The sequence below is a fragment of the Macrosteles quadrilineatus genome, unplaced genomic scaffold, assembly GCF_028750875.1.
Source record: "Macrosteles quadrilineatus isolate MER2022 unplaced genomic scaffold, UCM_ALF_1.0 Scaffold_7__1_contigs__length_78375512, whole genome shotgun sequence".
NCBI lineage: Eukaryota > Metazoa > Arthropoda > Insecta > Hemiptera > Cicadellidae > Macrosteles > Macrosteles quadrilineatus.
This window is the reverse complement of record NW_026542600.1, coordinates 1,838,149-1,852,594: the sequence shown is the minus strand read 5'-3', so window position 1 is coordinate 1,852,594 and position 14,446 is coordinate 1,838,149. Positions and strand designations below refer to the sequence as shown.

General features: G+C 33.9%; 1 protein-coding gene across 1 annotated transcript; it reads left to right on the top strand.

Annotated features, from left to right (window-relative positions):
- The first annotated feature begins 1,522 nt into the window (after positions 1–1,522).
- On the top strand, positions 1,523–7,976 carry LOC128998308 (uncharacterized). The gene is made up of 2 exons (XM_054424388.1): positions 1,523–1,614; positions 6,119–7,976. Exon 2 carries the CDS (start codon positions 6,119–6,121, stop codon positions 7,667–7,669), a length of 1,551 nt encoding a protein of 516 aa, XP_054280363.1. The 5' UTR covers positions 1,523–1,614; the 3' UTR covers positions 7,670–7,976.
- Positions 7,977–14,446: the final 6,470 nt, after the last annotated feature.

The following is a 14,446-nucleotide window of genomic DNA, read 5'->3' as shown; positions in this document are numbered from 1 at the left end:
GAGTTGTTTTTCATTTTTTTGCATTAAAACTTACCACTTTTACAATTTTTTTTTAGATTAAGTGCTACTGGTAAAACTGATGATTTAAATAATCCGCCTATGTAGTCCTCATTGTTAGTTTATTTGCTTACAAGTCATATGTTTTATTATTCGTACAAACGCAATTTTAAAATTAAAAGTTTTAAAAACAGAGTTATGTGGTGGGTATTTTTATTTCAACAGTGCTGTTAAACATACTACTTGGGGGTCTGAAAACACCTTTACCAATGTTTTCTGTAAATCGCAGTATTATCAAAACAACTAAGGCAGTAGAACTGTGACTAAAGTTAGTAAGTGGGTCACAAAAGAAATGTGACACTCTTAATTGTAACGTGCAACTCTTTTACTAAATCTGTACTATTAAAATATGCTCTGTACTCGTAGTAAAAGGTTCATTTGGTAGTTAATTGCACTTCCGATAAAGCGCTAGGCAGTCTGTTGTCAACTTTTGTCCCTCTTAATCTTAATAATCTCTTTTATCTTTATTGTCTCCAGGTGAGTAGTCCGGGGACCCTGAGTTCACACCCTTACCAAAACGGGTAATGGACTTTTGAGCCGGACCCTCTGGCCGACTGTCTTTGATGGGAAAGGAGATCTCGAGGGAAATGGATTTTTAATATCGGCGTAGTTGGGTATCGGCCCTTCTAAAGCCCTGTTCTATTCTAACCCTGACCACCAACATTATAAATGTCTGATGTTGAAGGCTAGGAGAGACGGTCCAACTGCGCACGATACGCAATCTTCGCAGTCCGTTTGTTTGTAGTTGAGCGCATTTTCTGAAGGCTGCTGGTGAGAAATGAACTTAAGAAATTATTTTTAACTGTACTTTAGTAAATAATGCTATCAGGGCAGACGGGTTGGTAAGAAAGTGAATTCTCGAGTCATTTATGTTAACGATAAAACAAGACAAAAACTGTATACATTAATCAATCCTTGGGCTTATAATGGCTTTGAGTCGAAACGCTAGTTAGAAAAGAACAGACACGGGTCGTGTGTGGATAAAGGTCTTTTAGTTCTCATCGAAGAGAATATATAATTTGATATTCAAAAATCCGTAGTTTGATCAATGAGATCTGAGATAAATAAACATTGCTAAAACGTGTTGGGTAGCATATATTATTATTATATGCCTACCATACTGGCAATTAATTATTTACTATAGCTTATAGTGAAAATAATATTGACAATAACTATTTGAAAAAGAGAGTTCATCAAACGTAGATAAGACTCTTCGCAGTTTATTTGTAATATACACATTCAAATCGATCTATTATTGAACAAATTGGAATTATGATGTCCGGTAAAGTGGTTATCGTAAATCGTAGTACGCCATTATAACCTACCCGTACGTTACTTAAATTTGTACTTAAACGGTAAAAGAAAACAAACATATAACGGCAGGTGCGCAGAAAGGCTATAAGGTCCTGGCTCGCGATCGCTGACCAGGAAGACATTGAATTGAAGGTTACCAGAGCTGGAGAGGGGGGAAGGCGAGGTTTAGCCCAGACGCGTTCAGGCGCTTCGAGTGCCATCCGGCACGAGGGACCATCCTGAGCGACATTTGAATTTTGTGTGGTAAGTTTTGTCATTACTTTGATGTCTTAAGCTTAGACTTTTCTATTATTGGCTATGTAAATCTTTAAACGTTTATATTATTTATATTCTATATATGTGCGTTATTTTATATCCTATACAACATTGACATTAGTTTATGAATATTGTTTAGTTTAAATTCTACATTAGTGTAGTCGACTTGTAAATTTTGTACTGGGCAAGGGATGTTGGTCAAACATTAACAAAATCTTTTATGATTGATGTAACACCTTTTAAGTTTTAAACAAATAGCTACCTATGAAAAACAACTTAATTGACACTCCTTGGAGTCTCATGAATGAATTAGGTAATTAGATTTTAGTTACAACAGTATATACTGAGATGGGGAGTGAGTTGGCGCAGTGGTTAGAGCACGGAACTTTAGTCCCTGAGGTCCCGGGTTCGAGCCCCGCCAAGATACCAATAGATTTTATATAAGTGATAATGCCGCAACCCCTAGATCTAGCCTGAAGTAATGTGAAAAACAATCCAAGACTCGTGCCAGCGTCCTAGGACAAAAAAAGTATATAGGTACTGAGATATTTGATATTTAGAATTCCTAGTCAATGGATATTAATACACATGGCCATTTTTAAGATATTGGAAGTTCAAAAATCAAACTCTACGCAGTAAAAAAAGTTGTAGACTATGGCACAATACCAAGCTATTTTCAATTATGTTTGCAGTCTTATTGGAGATAGTAATGTTTTGTATGGTTTTTGACTATGGTAGACATCTCTCTTCTCACTACATGTGTTATACTCTTTGCCATACTTCCATAATTACTTGTTTCCTCTATGTTGACATTTGTATTTGAAATGATCTGTTCTATTCATTGTTTTCTTAATATACACAATTTTACAGTCCACTAAAGCTCTTACTTATTTTTTGTTTTTATAAATCCCTATTTTAAAACAACATGAATACCAGTAAAATACCGTTCATACCTTGCAGTTCACAACAATCAAACAAATACTATACATTTTACACACTCAGCGACTCCATTTAACAATCAAACAACCTGTTTGGGCCGTTTTAAGTTTTCTACATAAAATATTAAATCTTTAGTTCAGTCAGTGTAAAGCTTTCCAAAATGTATATGCTTTTGCTTTATATGTTTTCTCCTCTGATCACCCTTAAAAAAGGTCCTCACAAAAAAATTTTGTTTGGGACACTTGCTACTACCCATATCTGTAGAGTAGTATAGCATTAGTATAGTATAGTAGAATTAGTATAGCTTGATCAGTATACCATTATGATTCAACATTGTTTCCAATCTCCAACTAATTAGTATTTGTAAACATTATTATAATAAGTTTTTTTGTGAGTTTTAATTGGGAAACTCCTTCCTAAATTCTATACGATGACAAAATATGTAACATGTGGGAGTTTAAACAACCCTAACATCTAATCATTTTGAAAACGCAAACCCTATAGTTTCAATCATATATGTTCAGAACTTTCAAGAGTTTAGTAAACAATTAGCTTATTGAGGAGCTTCCTTTATTACCATCCAAACTAACCTAGGACACTTAAGCTGAACATAACACAAAGAAGAAAAATCCAACCCAAACAGGCCAAAAACAATAAGTTGACAAAAGAAATAAATTGAGACCTAATTATAAAGAAACAAATTATTGGTAGAATGGTAAAAAACAGTTTTACTGGTTGACCATGAGTTCCAAATAAGGTCTCTAACCTTGGGGGCTAGGAACATTGGACTGAGGAATACCTAACCCCCTCTCCAAGACCCTCATTTTCTTTTGTTTCTTCCCTCCTTTCATTTCAATTTAGTTGTTTTAGTGCAAACATGTTATCCTGTGTAATTACCATTATAGGAATACCTTATACGTATAAAATCAATTTCAGTTGTTTATATGATTTTACTATTGATCTGGAGGAATACTATATTGCAGAAAATAATATATTCCTAATAATGTATATTAATATAATATATTTGGGGGTATAATATATTCCTTATACATATTATAGTATATTTAAAACAGATAGGCCTATGAAGAAATAATGTAATCTATATTTAGTAAGAAGAGGTACAGGTAGTCCATAAATATTTCAAATATATTTCTGAAGATTTAGAAAGAAGGCTACCATCTTTTAATAACATTATTGAGCACTATAGTTGTGCTTACACAGTGGTATTCATTTGAGTTCAATTGTAAAAATAAACGGGATCAGCATTCTGACACATACTTTCTCCCATAAGTTTGTCAACAACCTTTACCATGTGTAAGCGGTGAGAGTAAATATACGGAAATGGGATTTGTACAATTTTCTTCAGAATTTAAAGACTATAACATAAACATTTTTATCAAAATCGCTCTGGCTATTTTTGGGAAAATCCGATTTCTCCGTTATTTTATTGCGTTTTTATGGGAAAATAACATAATTTACAATAACTTTTGAACCATAATATTTACAAAAATGAGATTTACAAAAATGGGATTTGTACCATTTTGTTCAGAATATTAAGGAAAATAACATAATAAATTTTTATCAAAATCGTTCAGGCCATTTTAGGGAAAATCCTATTTTTCCGTTATTTTATGGGAAAATCCCCATTAAAAATCAAAATTTCTAAAAAATTAAAAAAAAACTATCAAAATTGTAAGGACCATGACATCATACTATGTGTACGACATCATACTATGTTAAATTAAAACCAGATTTTTTTCTAAAATCGTATTTTTCGTTATTTTATGGGAAAATATCATAATTTACAATAACTTTAAAACCATAATTTTTACAGAAATGGGATTTGTACCATTTTGTTCAGAATTTAAAGGGCTACAACTACAACATACTAACATTTTTCGGGCCATTTTTAAGAAAATCTGATTTTTACGGTTTTTTTATGGGAAAATCCCAATTAAAAATCAAAATTTCAAAAAAATGCCTGGAGATACCACGGATTAGAACCTACATACCAAATTTCATCGAAATCGGACCAGAGGTGTAGTCTCTAGCTCTGTACACATCCAGACACACACACACAGACATCACTTCAAAAACCACTTTTTTGGGTCCAGGAGGATCCAGAACGAATATATCCGCTCAAAACTCAAACTCAAAAATTTTGACGAAAATAATACTTTCTCCATATACTATGGTATAGGGGGAGAAAGTAATAGTATATAATCTTTAGGTAGTGATATTTTAAATAACTGTTTTTGATCACGTTTAGGACTACTGATGATTAAATATTCTAGTTTGGTGGTGGACACTATACCACTTAACGGTTAGTTTAATTACAAAATGGAGATTTAAGGGGGAACTTCACCCAAAAAACTAAGAATTCCACAAAATTTATCAAATTTCAGTTATTTACCACAAAGGTGTGCAACAGTTTTTCCTGGACATTTACATGTATGACAGATAATTTTTTTTTTACTAAATAGCACTCATTAAAGAATTCCCATTTTTACGATCCCCCTCCCACTGCGGGATATGGCTAAATTTTGTATTACATTTTTTTTTTATTCAATAAAAACATTTTAAATATTATGTAATAGATCATTATTTTATTTTGGTGGAGTTCCCCCTTTAAACTTTGTAATAATTATATGTTTCCATGGCTAGTGCCAAAAGTTAGATTTTTTATGTATTCAGGTCCGGAAAAAGACATATCTCAAGTTCTGATATACCATACATAATACAATATATATATATATATATATTTTTTTTTTTTAAGGGGACATTTTATTATACAAACTGTAGCATGGAATAAGACAAGTTCAGGGGAAAAATGTTGTGACAAATAAACAATTGTGAAAAAAAAATTACAATAAGATTTCTTTATAGAAATATTTTTTGTTTGGCAATTCACATATTACAGTTTGTAGATGTACATGTACTCATTACATTTAAAAAAATAATTACTAAATTATCATACACCTATATCCAGATATATCTGTTCCTGTAAACGTCTGTTTTTAGAAAAAAAAACCCGCCCCAAGGGAGGGGAGGCGATCATCATATAAAATTATCTTTAACCATACTTGAATCTTAAATATAAAAATAAATTTATTTATTGCAAACAGAACATTTTTTTAGGTGGAGTGCCCCCTTAATGGTGAAGGTGACTTTTGTTCTGACTTTCTCTCAGGGTTGAACCGGCGACCATTTAATAGGAAGTATTGTGGTTGGAGCTCATTTTAAGCTGTAGGTTATCCAAACAAAAAAAAAGGTACACGGGATTGAAAAAGATATAAAATGTTGCCCAAAAAAACGTGCGACAAAATATTCTCAAAACTATATATTCCCATTCAGAAAATGCACAATTTACTTCCACTGAACAATGTTGATTAATATTTTCATTATGAATTCTTCAGTGTTTTTGGAAAAGCAAGGGCATTTTTAATTACGTACTACAAAGATTTACTCGATTTTGGTTTTCATAAATGTTTGACTATTTACCTATTCACTTGGTACAGATCAAACTTACTTTGTTTACTGTACTTATTTGTAGATGGAGCTAAGTCAGCTACCCTCAGAGATGGTTGCTGCCATCGCAGACCTGCTGGGGGCGAGGGACATAGCAGCTTGCTCAGGGGTCAATCGCAGCTGGCGAAGGGCTTTCAACCTGGACAGAGTGTGGAGAAGATATTGCTCCTTCGGCCCTGAGTTCTACAAGGATGAATCAAACACGGTCAAACCGAGCTTTCAGGTTCCCTTCGTAGAAGGTGTGGATCTCGAGCCTCTCTGCGAATGGAGAGTCAACTTCCTGAAGGAGTCTTACATCATGAAGAATTGGGAAAAAGTCAGATTCTCTTCCGAAGAAGCAGAAATACATGGCAATGTTTGCCTGTATATGAAAGAAGGCGTTGATACTCGTGGTAATCACTGGATGTTCCTTTGTTGCACCTCCAGAGAAGGGCTGAGACTACAGGTGTGGAGTTTAAAAGACTTTCCCTGTTTACAGACGAGTATGAAAATGTACGATATTTCTAAATTCATTGAAGAAGCTGTGCAAAACGAGGCTGTGAGATTCAATCTTCACCTAAGTGGTCAGAGACTTCTTTTCATCGTCAACAATTTGATATCAGTTTATGACTTCAGCCCTCCCCACTACAAGATCAGTTTCTTATGCACTCTCTCGGTCGTGCATACTCATCCGTTCTTTGTTCCCAAAAGACTACCTCAGTTACCATCAGGAAGTGTGTGTGAAGTGCGAGTCGTAGAAAACCTGCTGTTCGCTGTCACTTACATGGCCATCCATGTGTCTCAACAGTTCTCACCGTCGGTTCATGTGTGGGACATGGAGAAATCTGTTAAAGTCAATGATCACTGTGTGTTTGAATCAAAAGAAAGTCCTTTTGAAACTGTCGGGACCATTTCTTTGACTCACGGGATATCTGATTTCCTGATCATTACTCAGACTTATGATGTTATGACTTCTGTAACTGTGAAGAAGTCAAGAGTACGGGCTTTCGACATGAAGAGGTTCGAATACTCTAATTTTTATGTAAAAACAATGTCTCCGGTAATTTGGAGCGCAGTTGCAGGAGAAGTTTTGGTGTTCTGTGAGCTTCTTAGTTCTCAAGAAAGAGATTGTGTGTTTCACTTTTATGATTTACACTCAAATAAGTGCCTTCTACAAACAAGTACCTACAATATTTATGATCCTGAAAAAATATCCTCTTCGGGATCTAAATTTGCTTTTATAGATTTGAACAGTGAAGTGAGAGTGTTTGATATATTGACCCAAGAGTCATTTGCAAGTAAACTCCATCCGTCTAGAAATCGTCTTAAAACCCTGACTCTGGTCAATGACCATCTTTTACTTTTGGAAAGCAAATATAAAGGTACCAAGAGGAGCTTTGAAGATGTACTTATAACTTCTTATGAAATCTGGGATTTTTTAAATAAACCTAAACCTGTAAGATTGGACAGATGTTTTCGATCAGTGAGACGAACAAAATTCACATTCATGAAAGACTGTAGAGTTCCTCCAAAACTGCTTACTTTGGTGCACCCACTGTACCGACCCAATATGATATACGTTGATAGTTTTTGGTGACCAATAAGTTTGGCAAGTTTTAATCTCGCTCAAGTCTGTAATAAGTTCAGAACACAACTGTGATTAAAAGTAACCTAGTGGTTAAACGAATTCGCTTGATATGAGCTGTGATTTTTACTTTATTACAAACTATAAAACTTGATAAAGCATACAGTAAAAAAAAAAACTACTACTCTTTGAACCCACCCCTTAAGTAATCCCAACGGTACTTGTACAGTAGAACCTCTTTAATCCGAACTAATTAGGATAGGGGGTAGTTTGGACTATTGAATAGTTTGGATTACAGAACACATTGTTGTTTTACATAATAATAGCTAAAACGGATCGGAATTTGTTACAGGAAAAGTGAAAAAATGCTTTATAAAGTAAAATAAATTGGTTATTTAATACAGTAGTAAACATAGTGAATAAACATTACTGTATATTAAATACAGTATACAATAAAGAACTACTAACTGTACTGTGTATAGAGTACAACAATAAGGCGTTCGGATTACGGAGGTTCGGATTAATGAGGTTCTACTGTAAATGAAATAATTTAGAACTACATTTAAAGGCTTTGATCAAGAAAGTGTTAAGGGTTTCAATACATCATCCTGAAATATCATCCATTGTGGCTGTTTCAACTGAGATACGATACAAACTATTCTATTGATAATGTTTTATAAAAGATTAAATTAAATTTAAAAAATCCAACAATGTTTAACTTTTTACACATTTTCTAAAGCTGGGTTTTCCTAGGTGCGTAGTCGGCGAGCGGAGAGAGGAACGCGGGGAGCGGAATTGAAATTAACATGGCATTCCGCTCCGCTTCTAGGAAAACAGTAACATTAAATTGCCGAAGACAAGTGGAATCCGTGGAGTTTGGTTACTTGAGCAAACACTCAAATATATAATAAACCATGTTGAATCCGTCCACAGATCATATGGGTGGTATCAATACAAAAAAAGTTGAAGATGTAAAAATAACCTTTGTAGAATTTATGAACTAGAACATAAATACTTTGTCTAGATCTTCTGAGAATAGCCTACACCTTTGATACATTTAGGAGAAAACAGTCCAATTACCATATGTAGTAAAAATAGTGACTACTTTTTAAGTGGCAAAAGTATGCAGTTTTAGAACAGGAAGTTGCCACACCAGAAGACATGAATTTTACCATGTACTTTGTAGAATATCCTCCTTCTCCTGTTTTGGCTTCAAATCAAAATTAAAACATAATAGGTCAAATAAACACTTAATGAATATTGTTACCGTTTTTTTTTTTTTTTTTTTGTAATTACTGATTAGTGATTTACAGTATGTAGCTGAGGTCATGATGTTCCAAATTTGTCCATCTTGTGAAATGCTGATGTGCAACTGTTGTTAAAATCACGTGAGTTTTAAAATATGTGGTTGGTTGAACAAATATCTGTGGTAAAATTGATCCTGACAACATTGACAAATTGATCCTCAGTGGAGTACTTTTAAAATTTATGTTTGAATTACGTTCAAAGGTTCCAGAGTGGCTAACAGCAAACAGATAATCCCTGCACCAGCGAATATTTTTAAAGGGAGTCAAATATTGCACATAAGCAAAATAAGCTTGGTTTATTTCATCCTCATCTTATTAGTCACTCAATTGATATATTTAAAATTTTTTTATCTACAGGTCGTTCATTTTACGGGGGATATTTTTGTGTATAGCTCTGTAGTTTGAGAGTACACTGCAATAAGGTACCTCGCCACTTACTGGCATCTTTTGTCAACAGAATGACACCATTTGCAGCTCTGTAGCTGACATTTCACTGTAGTAAAATTGTTTTACTACAATTTTATACAATTGAATCTTTACCCGCATGTGAAATATAGTCAGAAATACATTTTTGACTACAAGAAACATATATCCGATGCTGACATTCATCGTAAGTTGACTGAAGATTACGCTAAAGTTTATACTAAAGGGCTGAAAATGGTGTAATTCTGTTTACCAACAAATGATGCCAGTAAGTCCTGAGGAGCCTCATTCGGTGTATCTCTGAGTAGATAGGTAAGTCCAGAAACCATGTTAATAGCTGCTCCCTCCCCATGAAATAATGTCATATCTGTGGCGTGACTCGACCAATCCTGGCTGCTTACTTACTGGAGCCTACATAATACATAGGGACAGTGACGGTTCTCGGGTGGGGGGGGGGGCTTTTGGACCCTGGAAAAAAGTTAAACACAAACTTTGTCATATAAACAGACATTTTTTTATACATTATTACTAATTAGGTGTTAAAAGTAGCTTTAGAAAGTCACCAAACAGCTTTAAAAAAACCAAATTTTTCCCCCTCATTTCTTACATACCCCCAAGCACTGGGTATCCCTCCCTTGACAAGGTCCTAGAACGGCCACTGCAAAGGACTTGGTAAACAACAACCCTGTAATGTAATTTTCAATCAGCAAGTTAAAATGTTGTAGTGTCGTTAACACTATGTATGCGAGTTGGGTACACTACTTTACCTACAACCAGTTTTAAATTACTAATAATCACTACTCGAAACATCTGAGAGAGGTTATGTTTCGTTTATAACCTCACATTACCACTGACATTGATGCAACCGATGACTCATTGTACCAATCACTAATTAATTGCACCATTTGTTAACAATTAAATTGGTAAACAGCTGATTAGCTGAAGTTTGAAGCATTACATTTTTACTTCTTCTCTCTCAATCCTTGAACCTCATTGGTCCGTTACCCGTGTTGTTAAATAAAACTATGCTGTTATGTAAGTAAAAAAATGCTGTTATGTGAATATTTTCAATTCTAAGAACTGAACTGAAACGGCTACTTAAAAAAACGGTCGAAGGTAAAATTATTAATGATTTAAATATAACTATTATCAAGTTACTACCTTTATCATGCCTCTCCTTTATATTGCGAGTATTTAAGTCCGAATTCATACAAAAAACTTGTTAAAAGTGTAACTCCCAAACAATTCACCCAACTAGTCAAATTCCACCTGAGTCTTTATTGTTTGTTTTCCTCTTTAACAGACAGTTGTGTTGTCTTCAGCTCAAAAGACCTGATGGTTTACCGTAGTAACACCCGTCCAACCCTAAGCCCAAACGTAGTAGACTCCTAGCAAATGTCAAGTACAGCTTTCAGTTGTTTTGATGAGTTATACTCACTTAAGTGGTTGAAAGTTTAAGTTTCGTTGATTGCATTATTTAGAGTGGCTAATATTTTGCCTTTAATTTTGACTTTAATTTGCCAAAATATATGGCTAATATTTTGAAAGGTTAATCACATCCAGGGCACCACATTTTATTTGGAATCGCTCATTTTAAACTTATTTAAGAAGGTGTTTTCACTTACATTAAGAATTGAAAACAAATTCTAAATAAGAATAAACCCAAATCACACAGCACACATACAAATCAATGCTATCTAAGGATGGATGGTATTGTATCATTAAATTGGGACAAGACAAAATGTTTCTTTGTTTCCTCATTTTTGGGACGGGATTTTCTTCCCACGGGAAACTTAGCCTCTTGTTTTTTTTTATCTTGAGTGAAAATCATTGCAGATGGCAATAATGATGATAAACAGAATCAATTCTCCTAGTCTTTGTAGCAAAGTTCTATAAGTAATAACCAACAATGGGTGAACAAAAATGATTTGGGATTTTATTGGCACTGGATATATTATAGTTTCCCAAGACATCATAACCACATTTGCCAGTGGGAACGAATCCAGTCCCAATAGAATCCCAAATCAAATGTAATGCCAGCACTAATATATAAATATATATATATTAATTCATTCCGGTATGTTTTTTTCGTGATGGCATTTTCAATGTTATTCTTAGTTTGTTGGCTACTCATCACTAAATTAAAATTATTCACAATTTACTTAAAGAATGTGGAGGAATATTTCGAGTTTTAATCAAAACCCATCTTTGAGCTGAAGATGGGTTTTGATGAAAACTCAAAATATACCTCCAAATTGTTTAATTAAATTGTGTTTAGTTCTAATTTAGTGATGAGTAGCCAACAAACTAAGAATAACACATATATACATTTTTTCACATAAAATTTGCTGAAATTTTGTGATCCGACCAACCCTACCAAGTATCTATGTTTGTCATCCGTTTCTTATTAGTTTTTACACAAAAAACATAATACCAGTTTGATTTATTTCAGTTTTAAAATAATTATTCACATTCACTACCCATCACCGATATGAATAAATGAATAATGAAGTTTATTTCCCACAAAAAACCACAATGTAACAATACATCAGATGTAGAGAAATATGACTGGCTACTTGATCCAGTAGTGTAACCCGTTTGCTTATACTAACTTATCGGCTAACATGACGTTGTAATTTATGGTCTAGCATCTGTTATAAAACATTGAATTCCGCCTGAACTGTGCATCTGATGGACAAAACAAGAACTGTTTTAATAAAACAATGAAAGTTTGACAATATTTGACAACAATATTTGACGTCAGACTTTCCCAAGTCCTTTTTCTAACTTGCAGGTCATATTTCCCTTTTGGACCAAGCTTATCGAACTAAACGTACCCACAGACCAGTTTTTTTCAATTAGTTTTTCTGATCAATTAGGGTCTAAATAATATTTATTTACATTAAATTTGCAATAATAAATTCAATCATGTATTTTGTTTTTATAAGTTTTATGACAAGTATAGTTGACATCAATCCATCACTTATTTCGTTCTGTTTTGATGTCGTTATCCATTAGAAGTATGTCAATCTTTATCCATGACATAAAACACAAAAAATGTTATAATAAACAAACACACGCCAAAGCACTTGAAGAGGGCTGAGTCAACTAAGGAATCAAGACCTCTAGATATTTATATCTAAAAAAGAAATGCTGTTAGTTGTATGGAAAAAAATCACCTATAAGGAAGGAAACCATGGCAACAGCATATTTAGGGGCTATTCCATTAGACCTACAACTAACAACCAAGACTGTTATATAAATCGTAATATAAATAACCCTTAAAAACTTCAACCATAGTTGACGCTGGTCTGTGGTGAAAGAATTTTTATATCCGTAGAGAATGTGTTAAGAGGGCCATCCACAATGTAACACATGATTCGCATTGGAGCATGTGCAACATATCTTTGGTACTTTGTCTGCAGATGAGTGTAGTCATTCGTTGTACTGTACTCGTACTGCCATTTGTGAGGTGGGCTCTGTGATTTTAGTTTGCAGAAATTTACACAATATTAATAAACGGTATCAGCAATCTGACACATACTTTCTCCCTTGTCAACAACCTTTATCGTGGGCAAGCGGTGGGAGTAACTATGATATTTTATAGGTTAAAATCATAAAAGTTGCAATAACTTTTTAACCGTGATTGCTACAGCAATGGGGGGGTTGCACTATTTTGTTTAGAATTCTAAGGACCATAACACATTAATTTTAATCAAAACTATTTTTTTTCTAAAATCTGATTTTTTGTTATTTTATGGGAAAATAACATGAGTTACAATAATTTTGAAACCATAATTTTTGTGGAAATGGGATCTGTACCATTTTGTTCAGAATTTAAAGGAATATAACATACTAAATTAGTAAATTTGTATCAACATTGTTCGGGCCAATTTTGAGAAAATCCAATTTCTCGTTATTTTATGGGAAAATTATCATTAAAAATAAAAATTTTGAAAAATGATAATAATTGATTAGTATCTACATACCAAATTCCATTGAAATTGGACTACGGGTGTGGCCCAAGCTCTGGTGGTAGCTCTGTACACATCCAAGCCACTTTTTTGGGTTCAGGGGGACCTATACGGATATATCCACTCAAAACTCAAAAATTTTAAAGAATATGATACTTTCTCCATATACTATGTATAGGGAGAAAGTAAAAATTATCACCAGGTTTGGGATTTTTACAGCAAAGGAGTAATGAGTGAAGGCCGAGTGAGAGATCGTGCAGTAACTTTCAAAATGGCTTAAAACTCGGTTTTCACTTTTGCCAGTATTCCAGGAATCTCAGTGCAAGTCTCTGTTTTTTGTGATTGTCTGTTAAGATCTTAGGAACCTACTGGACACAAAATCTGTGGTCACCAAGTGTATTGCATAATTATATGTACTAAACTGTGTAAAATTTTGAGAAAATGTTCCACAACTTCCTTAATGTGAAACGGGAATTTTCACAGATTTTGTCTTTGACTTTCCCTACTAGTTCAAAAGCCACTAAGACTAGGCCTAACACTGTGATCATAATCTTTAACATTTGTTCAGATAGTTGTTAAGTTCACAAACAGCCTCAATCTCTTTCCATCACTCCTTTCCCGTAAACAGCACAAATCTAGAAAAAAATTTTCAATTCGCACACAAAATCTGATGACAGAGCCCACCTCACAACTGGGGGTTTTTACAATGACACTCCACTGCAGACAAAGTGCAAGAGATAGCATAGCTGGATTCGTACTGAGTGTAGGAATATTCTAAAACTAAGATGGTGGTGATAGCAACGCCCTAATCGGCGCCAATGCAATATCTCTGTTACTTTCTGATCTGAATCCAAAACTACCCCTATGTGCAGATTCCCAAGTTAAAATAGAACCCCAGTCTTCCACAGCTTGTCATAAGAACTACACCAACAGAAGTTGGGAGATCCTTCTCTTCCTGCTTCTAACTTTCTCCCAGGTCAAGATTCTTTATTTTAGCTTGGTCCTTGAAATATTTTGTCTTTTGTCATTCTTCTTCCTTCAATCCCATTTCAAAAACAATATGTTTATTTTTTTCATCTAGAATT

Coding starts and splice junctions, on each gene's coding strand:
- LOC128998308 (XM_054424388.1), top strand. CDS start 6,119: ATGGAGCTAAGTCAGCTACCCTCAGAGATGGTTGCTGCCATCGCAGAC.